This window comes from Anthonomus grandis, chromosome 1 (assembly GCF_022605725.1).
Source record: "Anthonomus grandis grandis chromosome 1, icAntGran1.3, whole genome shotgun sequence".
NCBI lineage: Eukaryota > Metazoa > Arthropoda > Insecta > Coleoptera > Curculionidae > Anthonomus > Anthonomus grandis.
Genome location: NC_065546.1, coordinates 20,538,851 through 20,565,142, shown reverse-complemented (window position 1 = coordinate 20,565,142; position 26,292 = coordinate 20,538,851). Strand labels below are relative to the sequence as shown.

At 31.1% G+C, this 26,292-nt stretch overlaps 1 protein-coding gene across 8 annotated transcripts in view; it reads left to right on the top strand.

Moving 5' to 3' along the window:
* Positions 1–26,292, top strand: part of LOC126739490 (nocturnin) — a 46,765-nt gene that overhangs the window by 16,174 nt on the left and 4,299 nt on the right. Inside the window, exons 1-7 of one of the 8 annotated variants that reach the window (XM_050445212.1) lie at positions 602–764; positions 5,024–5,313; positions 25,012–25,247; positions 25,298–25,363; positions 25,415–25,536; positions 25,588–25,794; positions 25,858–26,138. In XM_050445212.1, the coding sequence (XP_050301169.1) occupies positions 5,246–5,313; positions 25,012–25,247; positions 25,298–25,363; positions 25,415–25,536; positions 25,588–25,794; positions 25,858–26,138 (980 nt within the window). In that variant the 5' untranslated portion in view covers positions 602–764; positions 5,024–5,245. Of the gene's footprint in view, positions 1–601; positions 765–802; positions 964–1,220; positions 1,376–5,023; positions 5,314–8,749; positions 8,908–18,503; positions 18,665–25,011; positions 25,248–25,297; positions 25,364–25,414; positions 25,537–25,587; positions 25,795–25,857; positions 26,139–26,292 lie in introns of those variants that run through there. The other 7 variants (XM_050445221.1, XM_050445232.1, XM_050445240.1 and 4 more) reach the window with 7 other exon arrangements.

Genomic DNA, 26,292 nt, shown 5'->3' with positions numbered 1-26,292 from the left:
AGGGTACCGGTGGCCTCTCCCCTTTAGTACGATATTGATATCGTAGAATAATCGATGAACTGTTTTTGTTCAAAAGCTCATCAATGTGATTTACACCAATCTCCTAAATATTTCTATACTGAATAATAATACTGGAGAATAATTGTTTATATTCTATGGATCTCCTTTCCATAATCTAGAACAATCTTGAGCTATCTAAGCGGTTTAAGAAACCCTTCTGCAATGAACATATAGTTTATAAGTATCCTTGTGACCAATACATTTTGAAACACGGTAGTTTTTATTTTAATTAAAGAAAACAATTTTTCTCTAATTTAGCTGATGATGTACCTTTATTGTAGACTAGTACATTTAAGACTCTGTATAAGACTATTGTTGGTATGAAGTCACTCGCGAGGCAATGTTTCACAGAAATTGATTATTTTATGACAGAAAGTAAAACAAATATAATAATATAATAGCAAAAAAAATTAAACTAGCGCATTCACCAATATATAATTAAACCTATTAACATTTATATTAAGTTACCATTATTCAGTTGACTAATGGAATATTTTGACTGCCGCCAATTTATATAAACATATTGAAGTGAAATTAGTACAGCATTAATCCGAGCCAAAACCTGTCGTAACGTAAAAACAACTTTGTAAATAAGCACATTAAAAAATTAGTAAACCTCATTTAATTTATTCGTGGTACTGAAGCATGTTTGTCAGCGTGCAAACAAGGTTAACGTATTTTATTCTACGTCGCTGTAAAACTTGGTAAGTAATTATTGTTAAAAATCGCGGAAGTTTGCCAAAATTCCTAAAATTAACTCGGTTGTGTTTATATTATTTGGTAGAAATTCGGTCAAAGTTTAAAATCATAAAACAAGATGCTTTTTGTGCAGTTTTTCGCGCATTTCTGGTTCTCACGTGCTTGGCTTAACTTCAATATGATACGTTCATTTTGAGTATACATGTAAGTTTTTAATTCCATTAGATTTCAAGTTGTAAATTCGTGAATTTGTTTAATATACAACCTTTAATTATACATTGTTTTTTTTTATTTTAATGAATGATAACGTAATGAGTGCATATAATCATTTGATCAAACCGTTACGCATATACAATTTAACTGTGAATGACTAAACTGAAAATTGTACTTTGGCCAATAATTAATATAAACCGAGATAATTTAAACATAAAACGTAAACACACTATATTGTGGGATTTCGCACTGACGTCACAATGTTACCCAACTATGGTTATAATTTTAATTTATTGACTATATATCCGTGAAATTAATGAGTGTAAGTGAATAAGACGTGTTGTGCAATTTAAAAATAAAAGAAAATGTATTTTAATAATTTTGAAGGATAAATTTTAATCATGTAAGTGAGTTAGTTTATGTTATGTTTTGCTACATTTGTTTTAATATGAGAGACAGCTGTAAGATCATGATGACGAAATAATTAACCGTCGATTTTTAGACATTTTTATAATAAAATTTTTTTACAACATTTTTTTTTGTTCTTCAGTACTGCCTCTACATATTTTCCAATATTTCCCCATTTCATAATACTGTCTCATTATCATATTTCATGATTTAGCACCTATTTATGTTCACTTGTAGAAACTTTACTGTTATTTATTTCTTCAAGTCAAACGAATTGGCTGTACTCTCCCTACTTCTAGCAATATTCAGGGATGTTCGAAAGTAAGAGCCTTGTGGCTTGTAACGTTTCTCCGTCTTACTTTAATTTAATGTTTTCCTAATGTGCAGCTTCTAATTAATCGGTTAAAACTTCTCCCTATTTGATGTGAATTGATTAGTTTCACATTCTAATGCCTAAAAGACGTCTTCCATATTTGGCTGTCTTAGTCTCCATTGACTTCTACTGTATTATAAACATTTGTGTCGTCTATACTAATTACTATGTATTAACTATTCCTATTATTTGTGTTTTTTACCAATAATTACAGCCTATATAGACAATTAGTTCTTATTTTATTTTATTTATCCTTTAATAAATATTAAGATGTACCTGTAAAAAAAGTCAAACATCTATCCAAATATTTAGCTGTTTATTTTTTCTAACGGATGTAATCTGAGAGTTGTTGTCGCGATTTTTTGTTTCTTTTTTTAGCCTGAATAATTATAAATAATAAAGAGTTCTTCCTCTCCTTCATTGTATGTCAGTTTTATCACTTATCGGTTGACCGTTACGGCTCATACTGTGTTTATTATAAATTCACTTTATTCTCTCCAAAACTTTTATTTTCTAGTAATTCCGAATTATTCTTATATAGCCTGGATATTTCTTGTTTCATTTTTGGTTACTTTCTCTTACTATGACTACTTTGATACACTGTCCACCAGCTTTCCCAATGCAATATGAGTTTTAGTATGTGCTTCTTCCTTTTATTTTATTTTGTTTAGGCCATTTTATTACTTCACTTATAATGCTTCGCATTCTAACGCTTTATGAGATTTTCTTCCTTGGTTCCAACGTTTTTTTTATTTTTGTATTGATTTTTATTTTAGACATTATATTGATGTTTTACAATATGAAATAGTATTTTGTTGAATTATGCTTGCTTGTATGCAATTTCTGTTTTGCTCCTCGCATTTTTGCTAGACTGAACTTCATTTAAGTGCTTTTAATAACTACGATGCTGTCACACGTATACTCGGTTAATGATTTTTGTCTCTTCGATTGGTGTTTTTTTAATTCACTTATGATTTCTTTTTGATCATCGTCGTTTTAGTCTCTATTTAGCCTTCTTCCGAGTCATTTTTTCGTGCCTGTGGTCTGGATATAGTCTTGTCTCTAAAAGAAGAATTTATAACTCTCGTTGTTAGAAAACAACTACCTTTCGTTAACTGATTTTCTTCTTCTTCTGTCCTTGTCACCCTTTTTTTGACAACGTTGTAGATTTTTTTGCTGGTTCTATAGCAATCTATTTATATCCGTGCTATACCAACTTTGTATTATGATCTTTTTTATCATAATTACTTCCTATATCACCTCCTTTACTTTATACCATGATGTTTTCCATAAATTCCCGCGTCTTGCTGATGCTAGTAGCGAGTTCCTAATTTTTTTCCTGGAATATTCATAATTAAGACTAACACAGCTTTTTTTATTATTATTATTATCATTATTAATACTATTCTATAGTAGATACATTATACGGCAAACTAAATAATCCCTGAGATATCGACTTGGCTAAATACTGACATTATGTTTCAACGATATCCATTTCCAAGTTTTTCTATCTTATTTCCAAGTCTTTCTATTTTACTTTCAGTCCATTTACATTAGGGTCTATTTGATATAATGTCAAAGATTTCCAATTAAATTAAGGGAAGCGCTAGGAGGTTTTTTGGATTATTTCATTTTAAACATCTTTAAAGCTTTATATTTCTTCTGACATGTTTTAAGTACTCATTGTAAAGTAGTGTATCATCTTGTTTATGTCTTGGATAACATGCAAATATTCTATGATCACTCGATCTATTAGTCTATCTAGTTTCTTATATATAAGGAGGACATAAAAGGTCCAATGTTTTTTTCCTAATTATGTGAACAGACGCCTTTTCAGTACTTTTTTATTCGTGCATTTGCATTTTTCATGTTTATAATCCGATTATAACACTAAACAGAATATATAATGCACATTAAATGAACTTCTATAGATTTTGACATTCTAAATATTTGACCATAACTATGTATATACAGGATGATTCACCAGTAACTAAATCAAGCTATTGCGGGTATATTACCAAACATTTTTAAGTTTTATAATACCAATATGATAAATGGGAGGCCGATATCTGAAATATATATGCCAGCAGAGGTCAATATAATTTCGAAAGTAGTTGGTAAATCTATGGTATTTTAAAAGGAATAACTTCCCATTTTAAAAGTAATCTTCTGACGTCTAATATACGTAATGACAAATAGTTAGAGTAAAATAACAGCCCAGCACTTTTTTTTAGAAAGCCCATATATAAAAACAACGACGATTAACCTTCATTTAAAAGTGAATGTGAGAGAATGTCAGAGTTATAAATAATATTCATAACTCAGAATAAAACAAGCAATATTTAATTTTTTCTACTCTATATCTAGGTTCTTTATTCTGTTGATAAATAAGATCTACTAATATATTTTAGTCATAGAAAAATTTCTATTAAAAAATAGTACCATCTTAAATTTAATGTCTTCATATTTAATTTTATTCTATATATTATGTGTATACTTAAAATAATATTCAATATATATTGGCCACCGTCGACACAACTTACCAATACTTCCCACATGATTTATCTCTGTTTCGTTAGACCATTACTTTCTTACCGTAGCTTACATTCCAACAAATATGCTCCCCTGGAAAATCTAGTTTGTTTTTTTTTAAGATAATCTTCTAAACAAAGAATCCTAGCATTTCTTGTCAAAGATTTTTTTTAAGAACTGTTTCTTGATATCTGTCTAAGGGTCGTGAATAAATTTCTTCAGATATCCGAACGATCATTTTGACTTTAATCTATGTTTTGAGATCTTTACTTTTATGAAACATTTATGTGTGTTAATCATGGAAGTATTTTGGTGCACCAAAAACCATTTTTATTACAGTTTAAATGCTTTATATAAATGTTACATATTTTCTTCTGTTCGATAGAATTCCATAAGAAAAAAATTATCCTAAGAACACCAAATTAACCTTTAATTATCCTTGAAATATTTGGGAGCCAAAGCTTTATCTCTTGGCTATCTTTGGACTTTTAGTCTTGGATTACGCTCTAGTGTTAGTTTATGTTTAACCTGTATTTTGACTATGCTCTTGTCCTTATATTTTTGCGACATCAAGTTGGGTTAAAACCGCTCGGCCAATAAGAATTATATACAGGAAATTATAATACAGTAGACTATAAGTAGGATAATGGACAACTTGCAGAATTTAACAAATAAATAATTTGATCTGCAAATTTTGACACAATTTTATATCTAATTAACTTTTTTTTTATTTTCCAGGTAAGACCATCCTTTCCCAAACCATGCACTCCTCCCAAATGCTACAAGAGACAGCCGCTTGTGCTCTGATAGTGCGACCCCAAAATCATGGTAGACTTTAAGCCAGCTTGACCCCGATAGCATAACGAATACATCTAATTAAATCACTTTAGTCAAGGAAAAATAGTAGTCGGTTTTTATTTACATAAAAACTAAGCTGTTTTAGCAAACATTTAGTGCAGTATGGCCTCTAGACGGGTATTGTCAATTTCAGCAAGAAGGTTTGAGCGATTCATCACGAACTTTTCAAGGTAAACGCATGCGTTTTTTTGTTAGGTTTTTTGATATAATTTGTTTTGCATTGATATTTAAATGAAGCCTATTTACCAGAGAAGCGTATATTCCACTAACGCATATTGTAAAATTCAGTAAACATGAAAAACATGTTGTATATGCTGAATTATGAAAAAATATATAAATAGTTTAAAAGGTGTTTACCAATGATAAGAAGCAGAAATTATGAAATTTGCATTAATAACCTATAAAATGCCAAAAAATCATTAATTAATAGAATGTTCTTCGCACATATGTAAAAAGAATAAAACTTTTTTACATATATGGATTACATTTTCTTATATGGATAGTAGTAATGATAGGAGGGACCAGTAACTACCAAGAAGGCCTAAAAGCCCTTCCCAACTGCCTATTCTTTATTTCTTTGATGTCTTTATTTTTACTTTTAAATTTTTTATTTAGGGAATCTCTAAAGGATAATATTAATATTACTTTTTTTTAATTATCAAATGGAAACTGAAATATTAATATTTAGAAACGAATACCTAATTATACGTTCCGTTTTAAATAATAATTTTAATAGGTACATATACAGGGTATCGAAACAAAACATATTTAAGAATATTGTAAGCCTCTTATACTTATACATATTTGTTTTTTGAACCCTAGATACGTACATTTTATTTTTGATAGAAATACTTAATTATCATAAACTTACTTCCAATGGTTACTGCCACTTACAATCCCTAGAAAAGAAAAATACTCCCTCCAATGTCTTAATTGGGAAGGGTTGTCAATTGATTTTCTAATTTTTAGGTCTATTAACCTCAATATAGTAATAGTTGTAATAATGGTGGAGGGACAATGTCAAGGACGGGCCTAGTGCCTTTCCGCCAGCCCCTGAAACCCCGTCATCACCGCTGACAACCCTCTCCAGTCTTCCTAAGTAGGCAACCCGTCCTCCTTATGAAGTCCTTCCCAGATGTGGTGGTTTAGTTCCTCCTGTGGCAGGAATGGAGCATCCATCCTTCGCATTCTTCTATAAAATGATATGACGTTTGCTCCGCCATGCCACACCTAGGGCACAGCGGGCTGGGCACCACGCTTATGAGTGATATGCAGATGTCGGTTGAGTCTGCAATGACCTGTTAGGACTTCGGTCAGGTGTGGAATAATATCTGTACCGGGATAGCAGCCACGCTATCCTAGCTTTAGTTGTATTTAATAGCAGTTCTTTAGCCTGTCGAGAAACACTGTTCCTACTCCAGTTTTTTCTGGTTTTTTCTCATGCCCAGTTCTTAGGATATGGAAAATGTGCCTTTTACTTAGTCCAAGGTATGGTTCGGGTCTAATCGGTAGGACGGCTGATCTGAGCCTCGAGAACTCGTTCGCACACTCATTGGCCTCCACTCCGCTGTGTTCGGGAACCCAACACACGAAAAACCGTCTTCGTCCTACCCAATGTGTCCAGTATATCGCTGCACTCTTTGATCGGTTTGGAACCGGTCCTGGCTGCTTTGATGGCTTTTAACGCAACCTGGCTGTCGATAAAAGTCGTTCTGGTAGCCACCTCGAGAATGACGAACACTTGAAAAACTGACGAATGTCTTCCAAGCGAGAAAGCTTGTCTTTGATCGGTATAGCTACGATACACTTCAGCTCCTGACAGTCCTGTGAGGACCATTCTTGAACCTTCTATGTACCAGATAATAATAATAATAATTATAATAATAATAATAATAATAGACAGCTTATATTTCCTCATAAGATATTACATATGCTCACTCATAGATATAAATAAGTTTACAATATAAATACAAAGAAAAAGAAATCCATCAGTGTATATTAATTCAGCATGTAACTGTAAAGAGGAAATAAAGGTCATGTTTCAGCTACCCTCAGAAGAAGGAGCTGTTAGGACCAAGAATACACTTATAATTTAAAAAAAAATATCGCGAACCGCATTATAAACTGTACGAGTAGCATGCATACCCTACATCCATAACTAACCGAAAAGAAAAGAAATCTAAATTATCCTAGCTTACTTATTATTTACTAATAGAAGGCAGGAAAGGAGGAACGAGGGGTACAGGTATATTGAGTATATTTCTGTTGTAGACTCTTATAGTAGAGAAAAATATACATATAAAAATTTATATTTCCAAACGCGCGCCAGATCCAAACACGGAATCCCGACACAAAAGAGAGCAGATTTGCAACTCCTTTCGAGGTCGAGCCTCTATGTTAGGTCATTCTTCTCTGCTTGCTATGTCAACCTCAAACGAACCTCCTAACCATACAATATCCTCTGGCTTTGCATTGAGGGGCAGCAAAATTGGCATTTCCTTCTCTACCACTTTGGTGATAAGTGTATGCCCTGCTACCCCGGGTCGATGCTGCCATGTGGCGCTATCCTTCATCTTTACATAGATTGCAAGCGCCCGAGAGTTCCGGCAAGCCCAGGAGGATGTTAAGCTACATCTGGTGTGGTTCTGATCGCACCTGTAATGCCGAGACCGGACAGCCTTTGCAGTCTCGCTAGTTTTTAACTACCTCCGAGCCGTATACTATTCTCGGTCTGATTAGAGCGGTATATATCCAGTGCAGGATTTTGGGCTTTATACCCCACTTCCTGCCAACCACCCTTTGAAGTTGCCACAAGAGAGCGATTCCTTTGTTGACTGTCTCGGTGACATGTTTACTCCGCGTTACCTTGATGTCCAGCTGCACGCTTAGGTATACTTGATATCTTGCCTGATATGCAGAGGTTTCTGGCACATTAATGGCGGTCTTAGCCCTGCAAGATTTCTCGGAATATAACTGCTTAGATTAAAATCACTGCTTTTATTTTTTTAATATAAATCGTTATTTTGGTTAAAAAATGCATACTTACTTATTTTTTTTTTATTTCGATTGCCTCTTGCCCGCGCTACTAGGACGAGTCGCTTAACAAGTAAAGAATGCCAAATTTTTGATACCTCTATTATCAAGAAGTTTTCTAGAGCAGTTATTTATATTTTTGATAATCAATTTTTGTAATTAAAATAAAAAAAATCTAATATAATAATAATTATTCTATGGTTGGTTAATTATTGCATGCAAATCTGTGTTGTTATCCAAAATAAACGATTAAAGGCTAAAATAAGTATTTCTCCTTAGCAATCATTATTAATTTTAAAAACTGGTAAAGTAAATCACTAAAAAATTTTTAAATTTCGCTACCGTGTTTAGTTAAAAATAATAATATTTCAGTTTCAATCTTTTCTCCACAAGTTTTAGTGTAGGCAGGACGAGACGTTGCAAAAAATCCTTCAACGTTTATTTTATCAATAAAACATCTAAAAATAGTCCATTGAGCGCCTTGCCAGTAGCAACTCTGATGTTTCGCAAATTAGTAAATGTTTTTGACCACTTTTCTGAAACTTTATCTAAAATAAATAAAGCTGCTTTTGTTTTAAATAATCTACAATAAAACACATTACTTTTTAATATTTCGCGATACACTGTGCGGTTCTCTTCTCACAAATTTAATTGTAAAATAAAATGAGAAAAATGGATAATATTCTTCAAGTGTTTGAGGAACAACAACAAATCTACACGTATTATTGCCAGTAAGTTTTGATTAAATATTATCAGTGTCAATATTTAAGTTTTCATTATTATTAATTTATTATCATTAAAAGTATTTTTGGCATCAAGAAATATTCCATTTACTCCATCCTATTTCCTATATTTGGAAATTTTTGTAAAAATGTATGACTGTTCTAAGCTTTTAAACAAATCTGCAATTTATATTTTAGAAAATAGGATCAAGCAAATGCATTTTTTCTCACATTTTATACAAACATATTTGAAATATGATTGTCTTTACCTCATTAAATCATTCTAACTTTAATAATTGTAGTTTTGTATCAAATTAGCTTTATCTAAGCGAAAAATTATTTTTTTTGTGTCTTAAATTGGGGTCGCAAATCGATTATCATATAAATCTATGGCCATACGTCATAACTGTCAATTTTTACATTGTTTTGAGTGATGAGACTGAAATACATATTATATTTTCTTAATATATGCATATAATAGAATTTATGTTTCTTATCCGAATAGAATAATCAGCTGGCGGAACCAAAAGTTACCGTTGCCCTTAGGGCAAAACAAACGTTACTTCTCTTTGTCATGTACTAGTAGTAAACATAATAACTTAGCGACATTTGAAAAAAAAAACAAATATCAATTTTTAGGTGATGGACATGAATGATCGTAAGACAAAAATTTATATTACCGTGTTATAACATAATGTAATAACAGTATACTTCAATTCCTATTCTTACTACTAGTACTTCGAATCTCGATTAAATATAATTGACATATTACAAATGCAGAAACTACACATGGATTTTACTCACAAAAAAATGTTTTTTTTTTAAAGATGCCTTAAATACACAATAACGATAATGTATAATATTATTAGCTCCTTGTCGAGTCTAGTACTGCGAAGGTGTTTTTTAAATTGTTTAAATATGCCTAAACGTCATTTGTCAAAAATTAAGGGCTATAGGGATGCTTCAGGCTGGAATAGATCGATATGTTCATTTACAAGATCGAAGAAATGACACAGCAACAGCATGACAATAAACAATTAATTCATCTGCGCGGAGCCCATATTGTTTCAAGACATACCATCTACAGAAGGTTAACAGAAGATAATCTAGTAAGCCGCAGGCCTTGAAGATGCCAACCCTTAAATCGACTAGCTTGGGCTCAGGAACATACCACCAAAGTATACAGGGTGTGCCAACAAGGTGTACGGCTAAGATAGCGCCTTAACTATACGAGGTAGAGCAAAAAGTTCTACAGCAAAGTTGTAGGGTTGACAAAAACCTACGAACTAAAAATATTTTTATGTATACCGGGTGTGTCACAAAAAAGTTACTATTAAATATGATTTTTTTTTTAAATGGTACGCCCTGTATTTTATGGTACTAAAATGTGAGGCAAAAGGAGTACTTTACTTTGGTGTAACGTTTTTAAAATTTCCGTGCGGCGTTGCAACGTAATTAATTTTTTTATATTATTTTTTGCCTTTTAGAGGGTTCGTTTAAAAAATCATAATTAACTTAAATTTTATTTTGCGCCTATAAAACTTGTACCACAGTTAGTCTAGGGTACCTCCTCTAAGCTCACTATGATAATTTGTAATTTTTTAATACATGGTGTTTTTAAAGAACTTTCAAACTTGCTGAAATTTATTTACGCAATATCTCAAATTTTTCAAATGGAACACCCTGTATATTTTTATCTAATTAAGTTTGTCCCTCAAATACCTTCATTTTTTATTTAATATATCCTATAGCTAAACCAAGTACTTTTTGAGATATTTTAACTTTTCTGTAAAATACTATGCATAAAACGGGTATTCTTTAAGTTTTGATCAAGATTGCTTAAAAACATTGATTTAAATGTCAAATAATAATTGTCAGTTTATTAGTTTTATGACAGCAGTAGACAAGATCAATGTTTTTTCTTCAAAAACCATTTTAGAAGTTATCAGTGAATTAGTTAATCGATTTTTAATTTTTATTGTTCATTTTGTAATCAATATGAATTTTCCTCGTAAGCAATTTGTTGATATGATCTATGCCCTTGGAGCTGCTGAAAGAAATAGCCTTTTGGCATCTAGAATTTATGCGCAACTTTATCCTGAAAGGAGACATCCCCAAGCACAAGTGTTTCAAAAACTAAAAGAAAGATTTGACAGAACAGGAAGTGTAATTTATGAAAAACATGAACGGGTGAAGCCAGTTACAAATGAGGAAAATAGTATGACAGTAGCTTTAAGTGTCGTTGAAGATCCTCATAAAAGCGTTAGACAGCTTGCTAAAGAATTACCCTTTAGTGCAATATCAATATCTCGCATGCTTCGAATCGAAAAATTCCATCCTTACCACATTCAATTGTTGCAGGAATTACTTCCGTAGGATTATGAAACAAGAATGGCTTTCTGTCAGTGGGCGCAAAATAAGATTCGTCAGCCTGAATTTTTAAATTTTGTACTTTTTTCGAGCTACATGAAGCTACATTCCATAAAAATGGCAGTGTTAATAAACATAATTTTCATTATTACGACACCAGCAATCCATTCTTCACCCGAGAAATTCATCATCAACATAGATGGTCGCTTAATGTTTGGGCAGGAATAATAGGACATTACGTTATTGGACCGCACTTTTTTAATGGACATCTGAAAATGAAAATGTGAAATGTATTTAAACTTTTTTACAAAACGATTTTAATATCCTTCTACAAACGTTGCTTGACCATGTTCGAGATAGGATTTGGTTTCAGCATGACGGCGCTTCAGCTCATTATAGCCATGCTTGCAAATTTTTTAAATGAGCATTTTGATGGCCGGTGGATAGGGAGAGGTGGGCCGGTCTCCTGGCCCGCAAGGTCCCCAGATTTGACCAAACTGGATTTTTTCTTGTGGGGATATGTGAAGAAAAAAGTCTATCAAACAACTCCTACCACAAGTGAAAATATGAAAAATAAAATTCGGGAGATTTTTCAAACAGTCACGCCAATTATGTTGGTAAAGGTTAATGACTCATTCTCAAAAAGGGTAAACGCTTGCGTACAAAATTTAGGAGGTCATATTGAACACAATTTATAATAATTGTAATTGATCTTTAAAATTTGAAATTAGTGTAACGATGTACATTTATGCAAGAATACCTAGTAATAATTTAATTTTGCTGTTTTTTTTAGCAGTTTAGGTGAATAACTGTGTTGGTTAATTTTTCAAGTATGTAATAATAATAATAATAATTGTAGGAAAATACCTTGTTGGCACACCCTGTATAGATTTCAACTTTCTTAACATTTTGTTAGACTGTGATACCACTTGGAAGCAAAGTCAATAGAAAAATGTTTTATGTACTGTTGAATTTCGCCTTGGCTTGCATACAGATATACGTATATGAAGGGTACCCGGCACAAGAAATCGAATTCATCATATACAGGAGGTTTACAGTTATGGAGGAGGCATAATTACGGCATGGGCAGAAATTTCTCTTGGGAGTGGAACTAAGATCATTTTTTTTAATCAGCAGTTACGTAACAGTCTAGAATTTATTGTTGTTCCATGCGCTCAAAATATTGGTACAAATTTGCGCCTGAAGATCTGGCTAACTTAATTCTTAGCATAGAAAGATGTTGTAGAGCCACAATCAATGCACGAGGAGCTCATATTCCATATTACATTTTTTCTTCTCTATTCTTTTGTAAAATTTTGATTACTATTTTTTTGTTGTTTCAGATATATTGTAAATAAGTTTCAAATTTTTCCCACGAAAATCCGTATTTTGATATCACGTCAACATTAATTTGTTATTGGGGTATCTCCATTTATAATACTTACAAAAAATATTTAATTTGAAAATTTTAAACCACTTTGTAATTAAAATAATTCAATATCCTTAGATTTTGAGCATGTGTGTATAAAGATACATTATTACTAATATTGAAAAAGTATATAATTCTAATATATATAAATTCTAAAATTGAAAAAGTATAAGCCTGAGAAGATAATATGCAATAAAGAAAAATCCTTAGTAAAAGACCTTTAAAGGGGCAACAATTAAGGGAAGGGGAACAATTCTATTAGCAGATAAAGTCATTATTTAAAATTGCTTGAATTATTATTCGAGATAATCAGCTCGGTAATGGAATCTAGAAAACTATGATAAAAAGGCTTAAGTAGCACCCATTTTGTTAATCTACTTTAGCCATTTAAAGTTACATATAAAGATGAGCTAGTGACTTTTATTTTTGCAGGATCTTATTCCAACGTATCTCTTGGAGGGTCTCTTACTATTATCTGGAACAAGAATTCTTCAAGAATAAAGTGATGCCGCTTTCGAAAGTCTGTCTTCGTAATTCCTACTTCCAGTTAAAGGATTTTACGGGTCTGAACGAAGGGCTTCCAAAAGATTTATCTTTGTCGTAGTAAATATCTATATAATCAAGCAAGTATATGTGGTTTAAGAAATCTCAAATTTACTTTATACCTAAGTTGGCTGGCCTATGCTTGGCTTTTACTATTGGAGGTATAATAGCGAAAAGAAATTTATTAATTTTCTTTATCTTCGACAACATCAGGTTGTCGAAGTTCGAATTTCTATCCTTAGAAATAGACAATTATTAAGCTCTTTCTATCTTTCTTGGATGTCCTTGTAAGCAACCCCAAAGGTCCTAATATATAATAATAATAATAATAATAATATATATTCAGCAGATAATACATTCATACATTATAACATTACAAAATAACAACTGCTTAACCGCTAAGAATACCCAATGCACAATGTTATTTTAAAAATACTGTGTGTGCTTTTCCTGTCTATCCAAATTAATTAATTAAAATAAAAACAATTTTTAAGAAAATAATATATAAACAAAAGAGTTCTACGGGAAGTTGATTATAGATTTTCGTTGAGGTATATGTTAAAGTTTTTTGATATTTAGGTTTTGTGGTCTTTGGGATAGTTACATTCTTATTTAAAGCTTGTCTAGTGTTATGATTGTGAGATATGAAATGCAAGTAGTAACATATTTTTGGGTAATCATAAGAGCTTTCCGGATGGTCTTACTTGTTTCGCCCCATGCTGTTATGCAATAGTTTATAATTGATTTAACCAGAGCTTGATAAATGGTCGTAAGGGTCTTTTTTTGCATAAATTGTCTTAATTGACGAAATTTATAAATACATTTCCGAACTCGAGTGGAAATATACTCAACATGGTGGTGCCACTTAGGTTTTCATCCAAAATAACACCTAAATATTTAACCTTGGTCTGCCTTTTTATTTGCTGGTTGCAAGATAATTCAGTCGTTTTCGTGTAATGTGATCTCTTTTAATGTGCTAGATGTTCTTGAATCTACAGAAAAGCATAAAAAGCTTGACTTTTCTGAGTTTAGTGTTAAATAATTTAAACCAAGCCAAGTTTTGATTTTTTTCATGGAAGACTCCGTAACAGTCTTTACATCCTTCCAAGACTTTTCCTTAATAATTATTGCGGTATCATCTGCAAAACACACCATGCCGACATTAGGTAACAGCTGCAACAACTCATTAACATATACAGACAATAAAAAAATAACGGTTCAAGGACAGTTTGCTTAATAGTGTATTATTCTAACAATCTCGGTGCAAAGCACTGAATAAATAAAACATTATATCCATAATCTCATAAACAAAAAAAACTTAGGAAAAGGTAAGCAAATATAAAAACTGAACAGGAACCATAATAGGAATCTCCGTATTAACACATGAAAACAGAACTTGATTGCTTGCCACGAGAAACTGTATACACCAAATCATGTAAATATGATGAAACGTGTATAGATGACAAATGTTGCTTGAAAGTAAGAACCAAAGATTATGAAATGGACCGGACATTACCGCAAAAACGACAATTTTCTATAAAGAGCAGGAAATATAAATATTCCGAAACATCATCCCTTCTCAAGGAATTTTAGCAAATCATGAACGTACCTTAAATCCACTGGAGGATATTTTAAACTCTAAAAAAGCAGTGATATTGAGAGTGATCTTGTTGTCTTATACATCTGCATCATTGGTCTTGCGTCAAGTCAAAAAGTACTCAGCGAACAGTAAAAGTCTGCAGCGAACCGATACTTCATCAAGCTGAAGCTTCTTATCCAAAAACCAAAAGATTCCACAGAAACTAACTTTAAAAAAATGGACAAATTAGATTGTTATAGAATGAGAAATTTAACTTATACTAATAATTTTTTATTTTTTTGACGAGGTTTTATGTTGCTCGAATTTTTAAGGTATTATAGTTTCATTTATATTAAAGCTTTTAATAAATTTTACTTTTGTCTTTAAACCTTTTCTTAATTTTTTTTCTTTTCAATTTTTTTTTAATGATTCATACTAATTTAACTATAAATAATTATCTCTTACTATAAAAATATGGTTATTTTAGAAATGTGACTAATTAGCTTTCTATGAATAAATCACTGTAAAAATAATAATCCATTAATATATAGGACGTCTCTTAAATAATAAGAGAATATCTATCCTCGATTCTCGATCACTGAAAAATTTTAATAATCAAATTCTTGTATTGTTCCACATAAAATATAAATAATAAATACATTTAAATATTGATAAAATTTAAAACAAAAAGCTTCTTAAACAACCCTTCCCCAATAGAGAAAGAGTTTAAGGAGAGAGAGAAAAGAGTTTTAATAGAGAAAAGAAAAAATTATATGTATGTTAAAGCGCCCATTAACGTATAATTTATAGCAATCTAATTTAACAGATATAAAATAAAGTCAAACTAAAACCCTTAAAAATTAGAATAAATATTTTCTAATATAAAATATTAAATTTCTCAAAAGTTGGAAGACGGTTTAAAAAAAGGATTTCTAGAAAATTCTACAAAGATGAAAAAAGGTTCGAAAAAAGAATTACTTGAAACCTCCGTCAATCTGGAAAGGAAGTTGTTGGAAAACTTCGGTAATCTGGAATCTAAATTGCTGGAAAATAGCTGACCACATCGAGAAAGCTTGAAAGCTTCCTGACAGTCTTGGAACCATCGCAATGTTTGTTCTCCTTCTATCAGCCTGGTCAATGGCTTTGCGATGTTCGCAAATCCTTCCAAATACCTTTGGTAATAAGTGCATGATTCTAAGAAGCTGCGTAACTCATGCTTGTCTTTGGAAATTGGCCAATCTTAGATAGTCTCGCCTTTTACCTTGTCAACCACAACTGTCTGATTGAAGATAACGTGACTCAGATTTTGCAGAGCGATTTGAAACAAAAGATATTTTTTTAGGCTTAACCTTAGTCCAAAACTTCTCGACATTTCTTTTCTTCATGTGGGTCTCAAACGATTTTCATCTTCCAGTTATATTCCTAGAATTGGATGCTTAGCATCAAAAGATAGTGCTGAGTTAAAGTCAAAGTGCTGTGTTATATTTTTAAGAAAACCAAATAAATACAAAAATTAAATTATATATAATTTAATTAATTAAAATTAAAATTTAATTAAAATTATATAAAATAAAAAAACAAAATACCAGAATCGGATTTAAAACTGATTCTATGACATTATTATTGCTATTTTTTTTTAATTATTTAACTAAATCGCTTAATTAAATGGGAATTAAACAAAACCAACTTTAAAAAGAAATTTGGTGGTGATTCTGGTATATAAGTATTTTCAAGACCTGAATTAATATTTAGAGCAAAATAATGATTAAAGTTATTATTATTTTTACTGCTAGATTCCTCAGATTTTTAATTTAGTGCATGTACTATTGTAGCCTATAAATTGCCAAAATGCATTTGTTTTGACCTTTATCGAACTATTTTCGACATGAAAAACTCATATTTGCGGTCAATCATCAGTATTGGATAGATTGATTTCGTAAATCAAAGAAAACTAAGATAACGCACAATAATGGAGAAAATTTTCATTTTATTAAAGCTCTAATTTAGTGTTAATTTTTTCAAATTGATAAGAACAAATTCCACCCTGTTTTTTTAGATATAAGGATATAAGGTGAGTGAGATTTAAATAAATGATATTAAATTTAGACCCCTAAAACTTTTGCGATACTGATTTTTTAGATTTTAATAAAGTAGATTAATTAGATTACATAATATAGGAAGTTACATAATTAGATTCTATGTAATCTCTTACATGTAAGGATTCTCTTACCTAGGGATAGTCCTATTATACTTAATTAAGTAAACTCTTATATTTTGATTGACCTTCATATACTTATACAAAAGCTAAGAAGAATAATAAACACAAAAAAATTCTATAAAAATCTTGTTATGACTGAGCACGATTCTGATTAGCATAGTGTGCTGTTTTTCTTCCCTATATCTTATGGAATCAGTTTGCTTGAGAGTTTTCTAATAATTTTATAAATAACGTTATAATAACGCTATTTATTTACTATATTTTTTTTGCTGGGACTTATAAAATACATAGTTTTAATCCTATAATAAGAACACTTTTATACAGTGGGATAATTTTAAAGGGCAACAATGCCATCTTAAAGTCCGTTTTAAATATATTAATATTACTCAATTAAAAGTTTTATCATCACGTTTTCTGAATGTATATAAATTATATATTTAGAAATCTAACAACTTCCTAGTTTACTTACAGAATATCAATATAAACCATTTTATGAACATTTTTACAGATACATACCACATACATTTCGTCAAAGATCTGAATATACTGGTAGAAATTCCCTACTTGATCTATGCTGGTACATTTATCTGATCGGGATGCGTAGGTACATTGTTAGTTTTGAATTGTATAAACTAAACATTAATTATTGTATTTATTCTGTCGGAATTATAACACTATTTTTACATAAATAATTTCGAAATTAAAAGGGAAACTTGAAGCCTGATATAGTTAAAAGTCGACCTCAAGCGATTACTAATGAAAGTGACATTAATGTAGAAATTAGGCCAATATTAGGATTTTTTTATCTCTTGATATATGTAAAAAGAATTACTGAAGAAGCTTCTTCATTATAGTTTTTATCTTGATAGATTTCTCCCATTCCAAAATTTTATACAGCATTTAAAATATTGGAATTTTATTCACAAAAATTGTACATACGTAACATTTTTACTCCTTTAGACACGATCTACATATACATCAGGAATTTTAAGGCAAAATTTTTAAATGCAGGTGATACTACTACAATTGTCTCCAGGAATTAATATATGTAGGTATATATATAATTTTTTATTAATATGCTCCACAAATATTTGTATTTAGCGTTTTCTAACACCCTGTATTGCTCATATATTATTATTCCAGGCTTATAAAACGTATTAATTTCATAAGATTTTGTGCGAAAAATCTATTTTCAATATTAAAAAAGAATATCGCTTTAACAGTACTATAACAAAATTCACAGTAAAGGTACTATCCAAAAGTTTATTTTGTTGGCACACACACACACTGACTTCTGCTAAAACTCTTCACTTTAAAATTCTGCTCTCGTTATCAGGAAGCATATTAGGAATATATTAAAAACAAAACATAATAGTTATGCAGGCGCAAGAAACTGGTACCACGTATGTCTGGCACTACACGTATACGCTTCAGTATCTATACTTCAACTAGAAGTCGACCAGTACGGCGAGACAGTCAGTACTCGTCAAGTCTCTTAAGACTGTGATTTATTTTGTTTTAATATGATCTTCGAAAGCGAAGATATTTTCGAAAGCAATTGCGAAAAAAATAGCGAAGATGCGGTACTTAAAACTGTGAAAGACAAAATTAAGAGTATGATATTGAGGTATGTTAGAAAAAATAATTATTGGGACGCTTTAGTACTTTCTTTTTAATCAGTTGGAATTCATTTACGGTTTTTATATTACGTATCCGTGCAGTCCTTACATAATGCAGTTATTACAAGTAAGTGGCACAGTCATAAATGAAGTATGATGAAGATTCTATATCTCATAATAATAAATAAATGTGTTATATTAATAATAATTCGTTTAAATATTTTATTAAATAAACATAAAAAGAGTGAAGCAAAATTGATTCTTAGAGGCGTGTGTATCTAGGTTTGGTAAATAATAATTTTAGTGTAATAAAGTCTCATCTTGGATTAAATGTCACATTTTAAGGTCAATGTCACATTCGGGATACACATCGCACTAACAAACAAAAATATACTACACAATATGATAGGGATAAGATCTATCAATTTCAAATATCTATTTTTTTAAGCCATAATTTAACTGTTCTATGTAAAATAAAACCCTTTGAAAGATTTTGGCAGCCTAGCTAAAAAACTTTGGAACTAAAGTGTGTGGATTGATCTTTGACCTATATATTTCTTTTCTATTTATTGATACCAACATATATTCTCTTTTGCACTTTGTATTCCTTCTGTTTTCTCCAAATACTAAAACTTTTAATTGTGTTTATTAGCATTAACAAAATTGCCTATTATAAGATATTTTGGCTTCTTTAAATAACATATCACAATATACAGGGTGGCCATTTGAAAACGAAACAGAGCCTATTTTGGGTCCCTCAGAACATTTGCGAAAAAATCCTCGGACCCGTCAATTTTTGATTCAAGGGGGAACCATTTTTTTGCTAGTTTCGCCCCCCTGAGGGCAAAGCCCTAGCGGGGGTGACAAGGGCCCCCAAAATTTTAAATGGAAAGGGGGGTCGAGTGATACCTTATTTTGAAGGTATTTCTATGTGCAATATAACCCTAAAGTTGGCTGATCCAGAATATTTCGTGAGGTGCATACACAACATCCTGAAAAATTAAATGTTTGGGCTGGCATTTTTGGTAAACATATCGTAGGCCGCTTTTTTTTACCTGGCAATTTAACAGGAGAGATGTACCTGGAGTTATTAAAAAATACAATTCATCCAGCATTAGTGGAGATACTAGAAAATAACAACGAGTACTTGGAAAATCGTCTAGTATTTCAGCAAGGTGGGACAAGATTTGGACCAAACGTTTCCAGGACAATGGATTGGAAGAAGAGGAGCTATTGAATGGCCTCGTTCCCCGGACTTAAGCCCGTTAGATTTTTTTATGGGGCCATTTAAAAACTAAAATTTATGCTAGTCAGCCAACATCGCTAGACCATTTGCGACAAAGAATAATTGATGAATGTCGTTAAATCACCCCAGAAATTTTGCAAAATGTACGGGAAAGGTTTGAACAAAACCTGTATTATTGTATGGAAGTCGAAGGCCAACATTTTGAACATTTACTTGATTGATTTTATCTTTAAGCCCTTTATTTAAAATTATACTTTTTAACATTTTTTTGTAACTTTTATTAGCCCCTGTATCGACTAGGCAAATAGTAACGATTTAAAACTTTAGGGTTATAATCCACATAAAAATATCTTCAAAATAAGGTATCACTCGACCCCCCGTTCCATTTAAAATTTTGGGGGCCCTTGTCACCCCCGCAAGGGCTTCGCCCTCAGGGGGCTGAAACTAGCAAAAAAATGTTTCCCCCTTGAATCAAAACTTGACGGGTCCGAGGATTTTTTCGCAAATGTTCTGAGGGACCCAAAATAGGTTTCGTTTTCAAATGGCCACCCTGTATAGAGTGTCCGAGATAAAACAGTCCACCCTGAATTTCTTGAAAAAATAAATCGTTTAGCCAAAAACGGACGAACACGTCAAATTTAATATTAAGAGGGACATTTATTGACAGAAATTGCGTTTTTTTAACTTCCTCCTTTCATCAGAGCCCCCATGTCAATTTTTTTAATGGTAATAGGGGTCGAGTGATACCTTGAATTAAAGGTAATTTTATTCTCCACATAGCCCTATTTTTATTTTATCAATTCATTCTTAAGAAATAAGAATAAACGTGGCTGACATTCACCAAAAGTTTAAATTTTGCAATTTTGTTGCCTGCATAATTATTTTTAGCCAATACCTGCATATTTCGATGCTTTTGTTGGTAAAGTTATTTTTATTTTGGTATCGGTGTTCTGTTGAAGTGAATAATAACAACAGTAGCACGAAGTATTTGTTTAATCTAGTCCTGGTGTTATTGATAATAATGGTTTATACGGCACAAGGAAGAATTGAGATTGTGGGTCTTGATTATCAACAAAATAAGTCTGCTAGAGCAGCAGGACGTACTTTTAATGGTAATCATATGGATAAAAGGGTAAATCATCCTTATGTAAAGGATTTGATGAGGAAGTTTTAAAAAACAGGATCAGTAGAAAACAGAAAAAATGAAGTTCAGCATCCAGTGAGAAATAAAGTGGTAGAAATTGTCGTGTATAATTTTGTAGGTCCTTTAGTGATAGGTTAAAGTAGTCAGAGAAATTTGCTGTACAATGTCTATTTCTCTGACGAATACTCCTTTTGTTTATATGGTAAAGTCAACAGCCACAACCGTCAATACTGGAGCAACACTAATCCTTATTTAAATCGAGAAACACATACGCAGCTGGGTCTGGTATCCTAGGAAATCATATGGCTGGATTTTTTTTATTAATATAAATCTTAATACTGAAAACCACTTGGAACTTCTGCAGGACGATATCAATGCCAGAATACCTGATTAACTTGAACAAGATAATAATCTCCTAGAAAATGAACTGATGTTTCAACAAGATGGGGCACCAGCACATGTCATGTTTTGATCGACTTATTTCCTGAATGACGTATTTCCTGCTAGATCTCCCAATTCATTTGTATTTTCCCGATTAATTTAGACTTTTTTCATCTAAAACCCAAAGTTTTTACCACAAAACCTGACTTCCTTGAGGATCCTTGAAATAAAATTGTTTACGAATGTTAGTTAATAATGCCTATATTTTGAACAACAATTGTATTTTTGTATAGAGGATTTTTAGATGATTTTTTTTTCCATTATATAAGAAGCACAGTCCTTTCGCTGTTGGTCTCGGGAAAATGAGCATAGCAATTTTCAATTCACGACTCGCCAAAAAACCATTTATAACTATTTTCAACAAGACGGCTGTCCTGTTCATAATACGGCACGAATTTTTGTAGGCCAATTTTGTAGCTGAAAATTAATAAATGTGTCAATTCCATTTCACCAAAAACTCTTTAGAAAATACGAAATGGGTTTTAAGATACGTTAAATTTATATATAAATGTGTTTATAGGATATATTATATGATAGGTTTGCGGCGTTTATTTGAAGAATTAATTTATATGAGACTATTATTTTTAAGAGTCTTCATTTATTTCTGTATATTGTTTAAAATTTTCAACTTTTATCAAAGTTTATATTGTTTTTAGAATAATGCTTTAATTTTCAATATGCAATACACGTCATAATAAACATTTTAAGATTATGATGCTATGTGGCTTGAAGACTGATACGGTATGTAAAGCTTGCATGAAAAAAATATTTTAGAAATACCTTTAACCTGTAATATTTTGCGAAATTTCATTGCAAGTAATACAGTATGATGTCTTTTGACATGCTCTTGGCGTTAATTTCAATAATTGTAATGGTAATAATAATAGAACATACAGTTCATTTATAACTGTTTGTATTTGTGTATTACTTAATTTCTTCTAAAGAAGAAATGTAGCTAAGCTAAATAAGGGGTATTGTTAGTAACTTTCAAGAAAGTCATTTATATAAATTGTAAGGAGTGGCGGTACCAAGACCGTTCTCTACGGTCACTCAACGGTTCTGGCCTCACTTGTAATTTTCCCCAACTTAAGTTACATATATTTCAGTAACATGCTATGATCTCTGGTTTATCTGGTGTAATCATTAAACAAGTTAAGTAAACTTCCTTGGATTCCAATGTGTTCCATTTTTTAAATTAGTATTGTGTGAGAGACTGTTTTAAGAACCTTGCTCAGATCAATGAAAACATAAAGAATCCTTATTGAAGAAGATCCTATAGATTTTTAACAGGATTAAGAAGAATTCGTTGGGAATTTCCTCCTGAAGGAATTTAGCAATTATCCTAGTGGCATGGGGCCTGGGCATTTAACCTACCTTCATAAAATATGGATGGCATATCAGCTTAGTGAAGTTTGCTTCTTACAATTTGTGTACTAACCTTCCTGTAGACATTTGTATGCTGTATCTTTAATATCATATCTTATTTAATTACGGTTTCTATATTCTGTTGTTGCTGTTTATTTTGGAAAATAAAATCTTCTTATTACTACGTTAAGGTCTTAATATTTACTTATCGGCGTAGATCTTATTTCTTATTATCTTAAGTCTCTCACCAAAACTTCTACTAGAAACGTTTTTTAATGAGATAAATGCTCTTTTTACTTTTCTAAATATCTCGTATTCTTAGAGCATTTTTTTTTAAACTTAAATCAAAGTGTTAAATAATGAATTGATAAATATCTGTAGCAAAGCACATGTATTTGTGTCGAGTTTAATTAATTGGAAAACACATGAAATTAATTTGGCTGCTAATACTATCAGGAAAATTCCACTTACTATCTCGACTTGTTGATCAACGAATATCAATATCCTATGTTAAAAGTTTTTAACTTTTTTATTGTATGTTGTTGATTTTTCACAATATTTCAGAGCTAAAAATAAAAACTTGCACTTGACTGATTATGACTTGTAGGTCTAGACCTTCTCAGGACTTAGGTCTAACTATTTTTGGCAATGAATATATAAAGCAAAAACCCTTTCAAACAAGGAGGAAAAATACAAATTTAAAATATATTCTGGAAATTTAAAATCGGTAAATGTTGACTCATCTGCCTTATAAAAATAAAATTAAAAGTAAGTCATGATTAGTACCCTATATCGTAAAATAAATCTCAGATGTCATCGTAACGCAATGATGGATTGATGGCTTGTAAGTTATGTTTTGAACCAAATAACCTAAGAAAAATATAATTTTAAGATAATTTCGCCATTATTTGGGATATGGCGAGTTGGGAAGGGCGGGAAGACTTTTTTCCACAAATGAAAATGCTAATCTTTTGTCAAGAGTTATGCATTTCGATGAAATTATTCATCATCAGTTTTTTACACAACATAGCTCTGATGTTTACATTATTTGAGATATTCCACTTATTATCCTCTAACAAAAGATATAAATAATCACGATAAATTTCGTGGATCATTTTCAAAAAATGTTAATTATTTACTAGAAATTGTTAATTATTATATATGCTATAAAAAAGTTATTGCCAGACGTGATAACCTATATCTTAAAATATGGCTTAACGTAATGAAACGAGTTGTTGTTGACCTACGCAGAAAGCCAAATTATTACCTAAAAATGTTAACTTTCTTTGTTACTATACAAAAATATCTACTTTTTATATGGAAATGTCAACTGCAAATATAACTTATTTGCATATATATTCTTAATTGTATAACTAAATGATTATATTTGTCTTGTTTGATATTTTGTTATATATTATTTTGATATGTTTGTGCAAAATATTGACTCGTATAAGCTAATTTGCTCTCTTACCTCTAAATTAAACTAAATAAAAAAAAAACTTAATTCTGAATCCTATGAATGGTATTTCTAAATTGATTGATTTTGTTTATACTGATTTTTGTTTATATCACTTAATGAACATCTTAAAAAAGGATATTTTAAAATTATACTTTTAGCTATTACATATCTATGCTTGCATTTTCATAATTTTAATTCTCCAATACCTGCCGATTATTTATAGTAATATTATAAAAGTATTCTTTAACTCATTACCGACCAAAAAAATATTAAATTGCATAAAATATTTTAAATACTTGTTGACAAGAATAGTGTTCGAACTTTATAAAAATAATTGGAACCGACAAATGAAAATTAATTATTTTTATTCACCATAACAACATTTTGTTCGATATTAAAAATAATAAACATAAACTAATTAAATTGGCTGGCATATTTATCAAAAATCCAAGTCCTGGCCGCTAATGTATCTACAATTTTGTTTTTCGGTTTGCCACTAGGCCCTTTTGTCCAATTAATAGTTTTTATGTTCGAGAATATAATAATATGTACTATTCATTCAAAATCACTTCTTGTCTCTAATTAAATAAGTGCTTGGAGAATTCTATTCCTATTGCTTAACCATCTTCTCTAAGCACTATGTTTTTGTTAGTAATATTTAAGCCCCTAATATTATATAAATATGCCTATTTTTCCATAGAATGGGAAGCTTTAACTCCTCACCCAAGATCTTAAATGAAGACTCCCAAGATGATGACGTTTCTCTCCCAAAGAACATCAGCAGAAATGAACTGCTGCAGTACTGCCACAAACGACCTTATGGGCAATTAATGGTAAAGAGAGCGTTTAAAAAAGCTAGAAGAAGTGCTGTGAAAAATGGCGAAGATGCAGAGAATTTAGGAATTAAGGTGAAGAAACTTAATGCAGTTACTGAAGGTAAAATTACTTATTTTTTTCAAATGCATTTTTAATTTTTTTAATTATAGTGTGTAGTGATTATACTACTAGTCCACAAAACTTAAGAGTTTTGCAATGGAATATACTTTCCCAAGGTAAAACAATTATTCTAAAATAAAAAATTAGACTTTATCTGCTTTCTTTAGCCCTAGGCAAATCAAACGACAACTTTGTAAAGTGTCCTTATGAAGCATTGGATTGGAATCATAGAAGGTATCTAATTGTAGAAGAAATTGTGGAGTATTGTCCCGATATAATATGCCTACAGGTTAGTTTTTTATTTAACTACAGTGCCGAGATAATAATGATAGATTTTTAGGAAGTAGATCATTTTAACTTTCTGAAACACGTGCTAGGAACTCAGGGTTACATGGGCATGTTTTTCCCAAAACCCGATTCTCCGTGCTTCTATATCCACGATAACAATGGGCCGGATGGTTGCGCCATTTTCTACAGATCTGATAAATTCGACTTGCTAAAGGCCGATACCAGAATATTAGAGATGTGGACCATACAAAGTAATCAAGTAAGAACTTTTAAAAAAATCAGTTTAAACAATTCTTAACAAAGATATACTAATGTATTGAAGGTAGCTCTACTAATGACCCTTAAACTAAAAGAGACAGGAGAGGAAATTTGCGTTGCCACAACCCATTTAAAAGCAAAGCATAGTGCATTGCTCGCCACGTTGCGCAATGAACAAGGTAAAGACCTTTTGGAATTCTTAAAACAAAGCTGTGAAGGTCGGCCTCTGATCCTTTGCGGGGATTTCAACGCGGAACCTGTAGAACCAGTTTACAATACGGTATTGCAGAGTAAACTGAATTTTGCTAGTGCCTATGCTGAGTGTAATAGAGATAAAAATGATAGGTAAGGACATACATTTTTATATTGACCTAAGAGCTTTTTCATTTACAGTAATTTAATCACCACTTTAGCTACACGTGACCAAATAGATACATAAATAAATTCGCTTTTATCTTAGTATGGCTCTTACTTGTGAGAGGGTGCCTATAAGTAAAAA